Here is a 14,207-nt window from a genome sequence, read left to right on the forward strand (position 1 = left end):
AACTGAAGCAACTATGATTTCATCAGCTACCCTACAGGATACTTGTAAGAATCAAATGAGCTAATGCATAAGAAAGCACGATGTAATAAAAAAACAAAAAAGTGCCACATTGATATTTCTTCTTGTTGCCACAAAGTGAAAAGACCTCATTATTTCCCCTTCCTTATGCCAGTGGGCACTGTCCTCCCCTCCCAGCCCCAGACACTCTGGACAATTGGATAGATCACCCCCTACTCCAGTACCAAGTGGCCAGGCACTCCAGTTAACTCCCCCCATGCCTTCCTTATTCTTTTTTGTTGAACATTGCTCCCAAGGAATTAATGATTGAGCAGAATCATAAAAGTTCCAAACGATAACCTCTGACCAACATTTGAAGGGAACGAGCCCCCTATAAAACCAGACTCTCAGGGCCAGGCCAGGCACCTTCTCTCCCAGACAGTGTTTTGAGAGAACATCCCTTCACCATGAACTTCTCAGGAAAGTACCAGCTCCAGTCGCAAGAGAATTTTGAAGCCTTCTTGAAGGCTGCTGGTAAGTGCTTAGGAGAACAGCCTTTGGGCATCAAATGTTGGCATCAAAGGGACAGGGGCATTATACTTGTGGCTGCCAGAACGAATGAACTTAAAATACTTACAGAGAATCTGCAGCAAGTGAAATAATCCAACTAGTGAGGCTCTGGGCAGGCATTCAGGAGCCTGGGTTGGGTCTCAGGGTGAAGAACAACAGAATGAGGAGTCAGATCTGAATGTGAACCCTGGCTCTGCTCTTAATTCATTCCATAATATGGGTTGCATCATCTCACTGCTCTCAACATTGGCTTCCTCATCTGGAAAATGGGGATAATAATAGTCCCTACCTCCCAGGGCTGTCACGAGACCCAAATGAGATCATTTGGCTCTTAGATGCCTTCTAGGTCTGAATCTCTATCGTATGAACCAGGTCTACCTGATGACGTCATACAGCAGAGAAAGGATCGCAGGGGAATGTCCGAAATTGTACAAAATGGAAATCACTTCAAGATCACCTTTAACAATGATAACCAAATCCAGGTGATGGAGTTCACTGTGGGGGAGGAGTGTGAGCTGACCACTCCCACTGGAGAAAAGGTCAAGGTAAGAATGTAACTTAATTAAATTTAGGGACATGGTATTCATTAAGGTGCCGCGTATTAGCCTCTGGGCTAAGCCCTGGAGGAGATGCAAAGATTAGCTAAAACTTGGTCCATAACCCCCTGGAGTAAGCTTGCAGCCTGCTAGGGAGATAAGACACAAACATATCTCTGTTAGCCAACGTGTTGCAAGATAGGTAGATTAGATGAAAAGCAGTCTGGTGGAATATGGTATACAGGACCAGCCAGGAAGCAGTGCCTCCAGCCCATGCTGGCTGTGTTCAGTAGCTGACTTGTCTCCTTCATAACCCAGCCCCCTCCTACATTTTCAGTCTTCTCACACCTTACTCCCTGATACATACTCTGCCATCCAGTGACCCTGGCTTCCCAGCTGTTCATGAAACGAGACCCTCCATCTCTCAGCTCCAGCATTCTCCCTGTCTATCCCCCATGTCTGGAATGCTCTCACTCCTCCGCTCAGACTGCTGACTCTGCTGGCTTCCTTAAAGTCCCAACTGTAATCTCCCCCACTCTTCTACAAGAAACCTTCCCCAACAGCGCAGATTTTCACAATCTAGCCAATAACCCACAGATGCTCAGCTTCCTTAAAACTGTAATATGGCGAATCTTCAATCAACCTTGTCTTTGGCTGAAAAAACAGACAACTTTCCCCAACCGCTTAGCTCTAGGGCCTTCCCTCTGTTAATTATTTCTCACTTATCCAGTCTATGACTTGTTTGTACCTGTTTGCTTATTGTTTCCCCGGTTAGATTGTAAGCTCCTTGAGGGCAGGGACTGTCTTCAGTACTTAGTACAATGTGACACATCTTAGACGGTTAATAAATATTTATTGACTGACTCACAGACAGCAAAAGGAAGAGAAGAGAAAAGGGGAGAGGAGGAAAAGTAAGGAAAGGGCTAAGAGAACTAGAAAACAATCCAGCCAGTGAAGTATAGAAACAAGAAGTTCTGCAGGGAATTTGGCTTGGGCACTTACTCCAGGGGTGTGCTGGAGCCAGCTCAAACCGGCAGGAGATCGCCAGCCCATTGTTAAATTTTAAGAATTTACTCCTCAGAAAATAGCAAACCCTACAAAGCAAGGATTGATTTCTTGTTTTATTGATTGCCTACTTTAAAGTGATGGAGAAAGTGTTAACAATTCAAATTAAACTCAAATGTTAATAATACAGATCCCTGCCTCATCCCCAGTCCCTAGGGCTTGCCAGAGCTAACTCTTCTGTCTCCCTACAGACTGTAGTGAATCTAGAAGGAGGCAACAAGCTGGTGACAAGTTTCAAAGGAATGAAGTCTGTCACTGAACTCAATGGAGATACACTCACCAGCGTGAGTGATCAGGTGTTTCTCTTCCTGCTTGGTTGTGGGGGATGGATCCAAAAAGCATTTGGAGAACACATACTAGGTGTCAAGTACTGGGGCTGCCAATAGAATAAGGGAGGCAGTGCCTGCTCTCAAAAAGGAGGCAAGAGGGGGTGAGGTAAAGACAGGTGAGGGGATGGAGGACAGTAGAGAGGAGGGAGGGAAGAGAAGATGAGGAAAAGACAGGTGAGAGGATGAGGACAGTAGAGAGGAGGAGAAGAGATGATGAGGAAAACACAGGTGAGGGGAGGGAGGATAGTAGAGAAGAGGGAGAAAAGAGGGGACGAGGGAAAAACATGGAGGACAGTAGGGATGGAGGAGGGGAGAGGGGAGGAGTTATTGCCCAACACCCTGAGTAAAGCAACATGTAGCATTTATGGCAGACTCCCAGGGAGTTGGGTGGGTGACCCCTAAGGCTCCTTTCAGCTAAAAAGCCATGATCCTATCTTCCCTCCACCCCCAGTCACCTAATCCTCTACCCCATTCCTGCTAATCCCCCTTCGGGCATTAAACCCTTTTCCAGCTGGCATCTCTGTCATCCTTACACTGTGAACCTTGCTGGGAATATTTATATTTTTAAATGGGGCCCTCGAAGACCCCAAAGACAGCCTTCCCCAGGGTTCCCTCAGGAAGCGTGGAGAATCCATACAAAAACCCAGAAAGATTGCCAAACCTATCTCTAGTATATCTAACATACAAGAGTCATTGATGGGTATCACATGCTGATATACTGCAAGACATTCCAGGAAAGATTAACACTGGATTTCTTCTTGGCTTTCAGACCTTTACCTTGGGTGATGTTGTCTGCAAGAGAATCAGTAAGAGAATTTAGACATGTCTGCTTTCCATTTATTTTTACTGTGTGAAATTGGTACAATAAAATGTGGCTTGTTAAAAAAATCTGTCTTTTGAATGACTTAGAAGCATATGTGTATTCAAGGTTTTAGTAATGCCTTTTATTCTTACATCACAACCATTTCTGAATTCACTGCACCTGCCCACCCACCCCCAATGAGCCTCACCTTACAACAAAGAAAAGCAGGCAAGCAAAACCAAACAACAAAGTGACTCCATTTGCTAGTATATACACCCTTCTGCACCCATAGTTACCCACCTCTCCAAGGAATGGAGGGAGCCAGAAAAAGTGAATAGTTTGAAAGATTTTTGCAAATTATCATTCACCTAGAAAGAAATGGTGCTGACTTTGGGCTTGATGGAATAAGTTATTACCTTGTAGGGTGATTTTAGGGGGGCTTGTGACTCATGTCCCCCCATTCCTCACCAACACCCCCACAAGCACCATTATTTCTATTTCCCTAATTCTGTACTAAAATGCCTAGGTAAGAAACATACCTTTAGATCAAAGTATTTTGAGTCCAAAAGCTCTTGGTTACAATGTGTGTATGTGTGTGTGTAGGTGTGTGTGTATGTGTTTTAAATGAGAAGGGTATTTTTTAGACCAGCTATGTAGAATAGCACCTTGAAGACACCAGCTGAAGGACCCATTTTTCTAGTAAACAATGAGGAAGATTTGGGTTATGAAGCTCACATGTGAGAGCGGAAGCCTAATTGAGGAGCACAGCCTTAACTTCGGCAAGGCAAGAGGGCCTGGGTCCCAGGATTTAAAAGGACAACATGCAGTCAGCTCTGACAATCCTTTGGCTGCATGAGAACCACAGAGATGTAACCTGACTTACAGAATCACAGAATTTCAGGGGTGGAAGGAATTTCAGAGGCCATCTAGTCCAAATCATAGCTGAAGAAGAAGATTCCCTCTACATCACACCTGATAAATGATCATCCATAATTTGCATGAAGACCTCCAGTGAGAAAGAATCTGCTACCTTACAAAGCAACCATGTCTCTGTTTCAAGCAGCTGGTGATGTAATGCTTGGGGTACTTGGCCTGGAGTTAGGAAAACCTGAGTACAAATCTTGTCTCAGATACTTCTTAGCTGTGTGACCCTGGGCGAGTCACTTTGCCTCAGTTTCCTCATCTGTAAAGTGGGTTTGATAATAATAATAGCACCTGCCTCCCAGAATTTCCTCATCTGTAAAGTGGGTTTGATAATAATAATAGCACCTGCCTCCCAGAATTGCTGTAAGGATCACATCAGACCATATTTGTAAAGTTAGCAAGTGTCTGGCACTATATAAATGCTTATTCCTATCCTTTTGGATTGCTCTAACAGGCATTTTTTTCTTACATCAGAAAGAAACAAGAATAATCTGTGAAATTTGGAAGCTATGATATGGTTGGCTTGGGTAACCTCCTTCTCTCTTCTATCTTCCCCACCATCCTATGTGGCAGCTTCCTCAGAGTAACAACAACAACAATAATAACAACTGATATTTATATTATACTGTGAGGTTTGCAAAACTCTCTCAGGAGGTAGGTGCTATTACGATCCCCATTTCACAGATGAAGAAACTGAGACACTGAGAGGTTAAGTGAATTGACCAGGGTCATACAGTGTCTGAAGCTAGATTTGAACTCAGTCCTTCCTGACTCCAGGTTCTGCATTCTAAACACTGCACCACTTTGCTTGGGCGCCTCAGTGCCTCAGGTTTGTTGCATAGACAGAGTTTTGTACCTCTTATGCCAGACTGTTGGTTTCCATTCCAGTTCTTTCTTCCCTAATTGCCATTTCTTTTCCATTTTTTTCTAGTGTTCTCATTTCATGTATAAAAACATTTCAACTCTTAAGAACAACAATAGCAGCAACAATAACTCTGCTTCCTCTCTTCGGGGTATTCTAGTTGAATTTGTACCTAAGCAGTACTTTTCTTTGGGGCTTTGCTGGTAAATGTTTGAGTCATTCTCTTCTTCTAGGTTTGTGCCTTAAGTACCCTTGTCATCATAACAGCGGTTTTGGGTGGGGTTCCTTTTTTTGTTGTTTACTTATTTTTCCAGACTATTTTCTGATTTCAGACTCTAAGTCAGGCCCAGGCTCTGCAAAATTCTAAACAGAAGATCCGGGCTGGTTCTGTTGCTGCTTCCTTGGGGTATGGAGTGTTATATAATTCCAGACTCTCAGGGATGACTCAGGATGGGGACCTGCAAACTTTCAATGCCCCAAAGTAGAGCCCTCAGATTCCAAATCTAGAATTTCTACAGTCACTAACTTTCTCAGCCCTGAGGTTCTGAGAGCAGTTTGCCCATCCCTCTTCCCGTAATCAGGTTGGGACCATTGTCATTTTCTCAGGAATCTTCCTATGAGGAAGTCTACCTTTTTGTTTGCCTTGGCTGAACACAGAAAGCAGCAAAGTCTATTCACCTCAAAATGAGAGTGGTCATGGAAAATGGGTACAGACTCTTCTTTCAGAGCTCCAAAGTTAGGTGCCAAGTTAAAGAGACATTTCATTTAAGACAGTAAAGAGGGTTGGGGAAATTACCTGGTCAAGCACCAATAGACTTTTGGAGTGGGAAAATTAGGGACAAGGAAGGAAGGAAGAAGGGAAGAAAGAAAAAGAAAGTAAGAAAGAAAATAGATCTTCAAGAAGGATATTTTAAAAATTCAGTGCAGGATGTTGCATTGAAATTGATAGTTAAAGCAAGATTGATAAGGGTTTCTCATTCAGGTAAAACTTCAGCCTGAAAACTAAAGCATGATCCTAATATTATTATGTAATATGTAGAGGGCAGCTAGATGGTACAGGAGACAGAGTGCTACGCTTGCAATCTGGAACACCTCAGTTCAAATCTGGCCTCAGGCGCTAGTTATGTGACCCTGGGCAAGTCACTCAACCCTGTTTGTCTCAGTTTCCTCATCTATAAAATGAGCCGGAGAAGGACATGAGAAACCACTCGAGTATCTTTCTCAAGAAAATCCCAAATGGGGTCACAGAGAGTCAGACATGACTGAAAATGACTTCACAACAGCAACTTGTTAAGTTATTTGTAAAGCAAATTCTTGTCCAAGTATGGGTTAGACAAAGTGGCCTCAGAGAGCTTTTGCAACTTTAAGTTGGGTCATTCAGAGGACTAAGATGGGGGTAGATTTGAGAGTTGGGATTGGCGTGGAGCTTTGGATTGTGGCTGGCATTGAAGTTTGGGTTGAAAATCAGAGGCAAGATGTGAGTGATGATACTAGGGCTGGGGTTGATGTTGGCATAAAGGCTGGCCTTGATATTCACTATGAGAGTCAGGATTGGATTGGGGATGAAAAAGGAAAGCAGAAAAGGCAATCCACATCTGAAATTGAGCCACTGGGGAGAAGGATTATTTTTTAAATTTGAAAGTCACTTCAACTTTGCAAAGGAGATTACATCTATCTCTTCCAGTGTTTGCTCAATTAGTGGGAGGGTGTAATCATTACCCTTGGCTGGCTTCTACTTACAACCACATGCAGACATTTTTATGAATAGGTCCTAGGTTCTGCGGTCTCAAGTGAAAGGTTAGTGGAGAGAGAACCAAATTCAAAACCTCTCCATACCATATTGATCTGCCTGAAAGATCAGAGTTGACTTTAAGGTTTAAATCCTGTTTCTCCAGAGTAGCAAACCATTTCAAAGGAAATCAGAAGAGGAAAACTCATTCTCACACAGCAATAAATACTGGGGCTGAAATCAGGTCAATTCAGTTCAACAGATCTTTCATAAGCACCTCCTATGACGTGTGTAGAAAGCACTCTATCAGGCTCTCTTTGTATAATGAATGGCCTTGTCCCAAGAGGAAGGAAAATCTTAGGGTTACTTTTTGACCAAGACCAGCTTCTGCCTTTCCCCTAGTTTATTATCTATCAGGGGATAATGGCTAATACCCAGATAACTAGGGAACAGGGACTGAACTCATTAGAAGGTGAACTCCTTTTGGGCATTTTCTTTTTATCCCCCATTCTTAGCACGGTGACTGGTATAATATAACACATACTTGACTGACTGATTTCATTGATCTAGGGAACTCGCATAAAAGGAAACTTCCTCTAGAAATGTAGGTAGCCACCTGCTCTGAGATAGAGTTATCGGGACAGCTGAGAAATAAAATAACGCTTCCAGGGTCACATAGCAATTAGTGTGTGTCAGAGGTGGGATGTGAACCCAGGTCTTCCTGGCTTGGAGGCTAGCTCTAGCCCCTGTACCATACTCCTTCTCTCATAGATAATTCTGATTCCAAAAAATACCCGACTGAGGTTGAAAGAGGTTCATCAATTTGACTAGGGTCACTCAGTGAGGAAGTTTCTGAGGCAGGGTTTGAACTCAGCTCTCCCTAACTCCACACCTGGCACTGCCTCCTAGGCAAACTAAGGTGAAGTGACTTGCCCAAGGTCACACAGCTAGTAAGTGTCTGAGGCTACTTTTGAACTTAGGTCTTCCTGACTCCAGGCCCAGCACTCCATCCATTGATTCACCTTGCTGTGTGAGAAGGGGGAATCGAAACTCAGGTTTCCCTAGCTCTGAGTCTGGCTTACTCTCCACCACTTCTCTCCCTAAAGGAGAATAAAATAAGGCTGGAAAAGAAGATTTCAGACAGACCAGAGGTCCTGAATTTGAGACTCAGATGGGGCCTGGCACCCATCATGACCAACACAATCCCTGCTATGTACCATATACCATAAGTGGTATCAAACCAGCCTTTACTTGAAGAGCTTTCGTGATGGGGAACTTACTACCTCTCCTGGGGCTCAGCCTTAATTGCTAGGAAGTTTTCCCTGACATCGGATTGAATTCATCCTCTTCTAACTTCTACCTATGATTCCTAGTTCTGCCCACCCAGACCAAGGAGAACAAATCGAATTTGTCCTTTACATAAAAACACAATCATCATGCCCTCCCTGAATCTTTTCTCTTCCAGTTAAACACCCACTCATTCTTATTAAACAGGAGCTCATCGTTCTGTTTGGTGCCTTTGGACGCTCCCCCAACTTCTCAATGTCATTCTTAAATTGTGGCACCCAGACCAGAACATGTTCCTCCAGATGAAGCCTGATGAAGGCAAGGTGCTCACTGTTCCTGGAAGCCAGCGCCCACTCCATGGAGCCCAAAGATTGCATTAGCGCTTTTTAAAATTTTTTTTTTCCATATGCTTTTGAGTTGAAAATTTTTTCTCCCTTTCCCCCCCCCCCAAGACGGAGCACAATCTGACATAGGCTTTACATTTACATACTCATTAAACATATTTTCACATTAGTGAAGTTGTAAGTAAAAATTAAAACCAATAGGAGAAACTATCAGAAAGATGAAACAAAACTCAACTGAAGGTAAAAATAAGTGAGAGCGATTAGACTTCCATAGTTCTTTCTTTGGATGTGGACAGCATTTTCCATCCCGAGGCCTCTGGAGACGTGTTCGATCCTCGTAATGCTGAGAACGGTTCAGTTTAACATTCTTAGTCATTGCATAACATGGCTGCTATTGTATACAAAGTCCTCTTGGTTCTGCTCACTTCACTCAGCATCAGACCATATAAGCCTTCCCAGGTTTTTCTGAAGTCGGCCTGTTCATCATTTCTTATAGAACAATAGTATTCCATTACATTCATATACCACAAGTTGCTCAGCCATTCCCCAATTGATGGGCATCCTCTCAATTTCCAATTCTTTGCCACCACAAAAAGAGCTGCTATGAATATTTTTGTACATGTGGGTCCTTTTCCCATTTGTTTGATCTCTTTGGGATATAGCCCTAGAAGTGCTATTGCTGGATCAAAGGGTATGCACATTTTTGTAGCCCTTTGGGCATAGTTCCAAATTGTTCTCCAAAATGGTGAGATCATTTCACAACTCCACCAACAATGTATTAGCATTCCAATTTTCCCACGTCCTCTCCAACATTTATCATTTTCCTGTTTTGTCATGTTGGCGAATCTGATAGGTGTGATGTGGTACCTCAGAGTTGTTTTGATTTGCATTTCTCTAATCAATAATGATTTAGAGCATTTTTACATATGACTATAGATGGCTTTAATTTCTTCATCTGAGAACTGCCTGTTCATATCCTTTGACCATTTATCAATTGGGGGAATGGCTTGTATTCTTATAAATTTGTCTTAATTCTCTATATATTTTAGAAATGAGGCCTTTATCAGAAAGACTGGTTGTAAAAATTCTTTCCCAATTTTCTACCTTCCTTCTAATCTTAGTTGCATTGGCTTTGTTTGTGCAAAAACTTTTCAATTTAATGTAGTCAAAATTATCCATTTTGCTTTTGCTAATGTTCTCTATCTCCTGTTTGGCCACGAACTCTTCTGTTCTCTATAGATCTGATAGGTAAACTATTCCTTGTTCTCCCAGTTTACTAATGGTATCAGCTTTTATATCTAAGTCATGAACCCATTTTGACTTTATTTTGGTATATGGTGTGAGATTTGGGTCTATGCCTAGTTTCTGCCATACTCTTTTCCAGTTTTCCCAGCAGTTTTTTTTCAAAGAGTGGGTTCTTATCCCAGAAACTGGGGTCTTTGGGTTTATCAAATAATAGATTACTATAGTCATTGACTACTGCGTCTTGCATATTTAACCTATTCTACTGATCCACCTCCCTATTTCTTAGCCAGTACCAAGCAGGTTTGATGATTGCTGCCTTATAATACAATTTAAGATCTGGAATTGCTAGGCCACCTTCCCCTGCATTTCTTTTCATTAGTTCCTTTGATATTCTGGGACTTTTCTTTTTCCAAATGAATCTTGCTATTATTTTTTCTAACTCTATAGAATAATTTTTTGGTGGCTTGATTGGTATGGCACTGAATAAGTAAATTAGCTTAGGTAGCATTGTCATTTTTATTATTTTAGCTTGGCCTACCCATGAGCAACTGATGTTTTTCCAATTATTTAGATGTGATTTTATTTGTGTGAAAAGTGTTTTGTAATTGTGTTCATAGAGTTCCTGGGTTTGTTTCGGGAGGTAGACTCCTAAATATTTTATAATGTCTACAGTAAGGCATTAGCGCTTTTGACAGTTTCATCATGCAACTGATTTATGTTAAGCTTGTGTCCATTAAAGCCTCCATTACTTTTTCCACAGCAACAGCTGTCTAACTAGGCCTTCCCCTTTTATACTTAGGAAATTGATTTTCTGTACCCAAGTATAGGGCTTTACATTGATTTCTGTTAGATTTTGTGTCATTGGATTCAGCCCAATGGTCTAGCCTGTCAAGATCTTTTTAGATTCTGATTCTATCATCCAATATGTTAGTTATCTGCCCCCATCCTCCAAGCCCCAGCCCCATTTTGTGTCATCTGCAAATTTGATGACATCTCCTCTGTGCATTTATGCAGATCACTGATTAAAATCAGCCCAGGACAAGCCTGGAACCCTGAAGGATTCTACTAAGGCCAGCTAGGGAGCACAGTTGGTAGGGCCCTGAATCTGGGGTCAGGAGGACTTGCATTTGAATCCAGACTCAGACACTTACTATCTGTGTCAAGTCACTTCATCCCTGTTTGCCTCAGTTTACTCAACTGCAAAATGGAAATAATAATAGCACTTCCCTCTCAGTGCTGTTGTATAGGTTGAATGCGATAACATTTGTAGAGTACTTAGCACAGTGCCTGGCACATAGTAGGTGCTATATAACTGCTTATGGGTCAGTCAGATGGTTGAATGGACAAAGTACTGGGCCCGGAATCAAGAAGACCTGAGTTCAAATTCTACCTCAGACACTTACACTATTTGACCTAGTCACTTAATTCCTGTTTGCCTTAATCCATGGAAGAAGGAAATGGCAAACCATTCTAGTATCTTTGCCAAGAAATTCCCATGGACAGTATTGGTGTGCTATGGCCCATGGGGTCATGAAGAGTTGGCTGTGATTGAACAATAACAAATGCTTATGTCCTCCCTCCCCTGGAAGTCTGCCCCGGTATTGAACCACTAACAGCTAATCTTTGGGTCCAGTCATCCAGTGATTTCTGGATCTAAGTAATTGCTGTTCCACATCTCTCCACCTTCTCCATGAGAATAATATGAGATTCTTTACTACAAGTTTTGCTAAAACTTAGGAAAATTTTGTCCACAGCATTTCCTCCCAAAGAATGAGTAATCCTGTCAAAAGAGACAATGAACTCAATGGGGCCAGTGGTGTTCTGGATGATACCAAGCTGGCTCTTTGTAATTACCACTTCCTTCTCCACATGTTGGCTAATCTTTTATCATCCTCTCTAGAATTTTCCCAGGAATGGAAGCCAAGCTCACCGACCTCTAATTGGAAGACTCTGATGTCATCACTTTCTTGAAAATGTGGACTGCATTGTCCCCTTTCCCACCTTGTAGGCCATTGCCATCTTCCATGATCTTTCAGATATCACTGACGGTGACCTGGCAATCCTATTCACCACTTCTTTCAGCACCAGAAGATATTGTTCACCTGGGCTAGATGGCTCAGTGGACACAGCACTGGGTCTGGAGTTAGGAGACCTGAATTCAAATTTGACCTCAGACATTCCCTAGCTGTGTGACTCTGGGCAAATCACTGAACTTCTGTCTGCCTCATCTGTAGAATGTGAATACCAACATTCCAGAGCTGGTCTGAAGATCAAATGAGATCATATTTGTCAAGCACTTAGCACCGTGCTTTGCACATAGTAGGTGTTTCATAGATGCTCTTTTCCTTTCTTAGTATCTCTGTACTTATATTAAACACCAACTTCATGCTAGTCAGAATGGTTCTCTCATTTCTAGTGTGAACCTGAAATGCCTGATTGAAGAGTGTGTTTGCATTTTATCCTGCAGACCACGGGGAGCCACTGAAGAGTTTTGAGTTCAGAAGTGACGTGGTCGTGCCTTGGTCACAGAAAGATTATTTTGGCAGCTAGGTAAGGAATAGATTCAAGAAGAGAGAGCCTTCTTGGAAGAAGAGAGACCACTTAGGAGGCTACTCTGAGAAGTGATACGGACCTGAGAGATGGGTGTTAAAAAAGGGGAGTGATTCGAGAGATGCTGTGGAGTTGAAATCGACAGGACTTGGGGATGAATTGGATATGGGGACTGGAAGGGATGGAGGGAAGAAGACTCTGAGATTCTGAATCAGGTTGGCTGATTGTTCTCAGAAGAAGAAGGGAAGTTTGGAGGAAGGGCAAATTTAGGTGGAGAAGAGGAATTCTGTTTTGGAGGCACTGAATTGGATGCAGCCTGCTGCAATGGACTGCAGGGTACAGAACATCGATATGGATTTGAGCTCAACTCCCACATCAGATATTTACTAGCTCGATGAATCTGGGCAAGTCACTTCATACTAAAGAAAGTAGCTAGCATTTAGATAGCATTTTAATGTTTGCAAAGCACTTTATGTCATCTCATTTGGCCCTCCTAATAACTCTGTGAGGTAGGTACTATGATTATTGTCCCCATTTTGCAGATCAGGAATCTGAGGCTCAGAGAAATTAAGTCTAGGATTACACAGCTAGTTAATGTCAGGGGCAGTATTTGAACTCAGGTCTTCCTGACTCCAAGTCCAGCAATCCATCCACTGTCTCACCTAGCTGTATACTTAATCTCTCTGGACCTCAATTTCCTCATGCATTAAAGGAAAGAGTGGATATAATGCTCCCTAAGGTCTCTTCAAGCCCTAAATATGTGATTCAATGTGCCAGAACGTCACTGAGAAAGAAATATCCAAAGGGCAGTTGGAGATGTCAGATAAGAATTCAGGAGAGAATTTAGTATTGTTACAAGTATAGACTTGAATATCGACAGTAAAGAGAAGAGTATGAGACACATAATTGATTGGGATCACTGAGATAGAGTGGAGAGAAACAAGGCGAGAAGAAAAGGACCTTGGGGGGAAACCAGCACTTAGGGATTGGAAGATGATTGATGAGTCAGGAAAGCAGCCTGAGAAGGAGGGATCAGAAAGACAGAAGAACCAGGATAAGAACATTGTGGAAGCCAAATAGAGAGAGGAAAGTCTTCATTGGGAGGGTCTGGATGGCAGGGTCAGAAGGCCAAGAGAAACAAAGAAATGTGAGGACTAACACAAGACCATGACATGGGTCCAGAGCTTGTAGCCTGTATGTAGCATCTCACTCTTGACTTAGCCCTCAAATGACAAATTACATTTATTCCTGCATCCATCTCTCTGTCCCCGTTTTTGTGTGAATGCTCCGGGCCTGCCATAAGACAAGCAAGGGCAGCTTTAAGAATAAAGAGGAACCTTTCATCGGTGATGAAACACACCTCAGGAAACAGGGGACTGACTGTCATGGTGGTACCTGGGTTTTCTACCTCTGACTCCTCTCTCTTACTCTTTCTGTTCTGGCCAGTGTCTATAAGCCAGTGAGGTTGTGGCCCTTTCACCACTGTCCCTGGTCCTGGTCCAGATTGGCAACATTGCTCCCTCCCTCTTTTTTCTGTGGGCAGTGGTAAATGCTTATAGGCCCTCACCAGGCATGGGAGGAGGAGGTGGAGGCTGGTGAATGGCTTGTGTTCAGGAGTTCTGAGCTGCTAAGTCTGCCATCAACACCCCCAGCTCCCAAGTTGCCTAACCAGCAGTAAATTGGCCAAGGTCAGAGACACAAAGCAGATTAACTGATTGGGACTGGGGTCCTGAATGAGTGGTTGCTATGCTTCTGGCCTGAGAGATATAGGGAGACCCAAACTCAATAAACAAACAAAAATTAATTTTAACTAAAAAAATAAAAGGTGTTTTCTAGCAGCTAAAGGAACATCACGTGCTTGGTGTTTAATTGATAAACACAGTTTACAGTCACACTGCTCTGTCATTTTCCTTTACGATTCTTTCATTGGTCTTAAAAAGGCAAAGTCCCATTTATAGATTCTCACA

At 42.6% G+C, this 14,207-nt stretch overlaps 1 protein-coding gene across 1 annotated transcript; it reads left to right on the forward strand.

The window, feature by feature from the left end:
* Positions 1–464: 464 nt before the first annotated feature.
* Positions 465–3,385, forward strand: LOC110204288 (fatty acid-binding protein, liver-like). Its single transcript, XM_020980530.1, has 4 exons — positions 465–531; positions 940–1,112; positions 2,360–2,452; positions 3,267–3,385. Exons 1-4 carry the CDS (start codon positions 465–467, stop codon positions 3,315–3,317), a joined length of 384 nt encoding a protein of 127 aa, XP_020836189.1. The 3' UTR covers positions 3,318–3,385.
* Positions 3,386–14,207: the final 10,822 nt, after the last annotated feature.

This window comes from Phascolarctos cinereus, unplaced genomic scaffold (genome assembly GCF_003287225.1).
Source record: "Phascolarctos cinereus isolate Bilbo 61053 unplaced genomic scaffold, phaCin_HiC Scaffold_213;HRSCAF=797, whole genome shotgun sequence".
Lineage (NCBI taxonomy): Eukaryota > Metazoa > Chordata > Mammalia > Diprotodontia > Phascolarctidae > Phascolarctos > Phascolarctos cinereus.

Coding starts and splice junctions, on each gene's coding strand:
- LOC110204288 (XM_020980530.1), top strand. CDS start 465: ATGAACTTCTCAGGAAAGTACCAGCTCCAGTCGCAAGAGAATTTTGAA. Junction 532..939: donor AGCCTTCTTGAAGGCTGCTG/GTAAGTGCTTAG, acceptor CGTATGAACCAG/GTCTACCTGATGACGTCATA. Junction 1,113..2,359: donor CCACTGGAGAAAAGGTCAAG/GTAAGAATGTAA, acceptor GTCTCCCTACAG/ACTGTAGTGAATCTAGAAGG.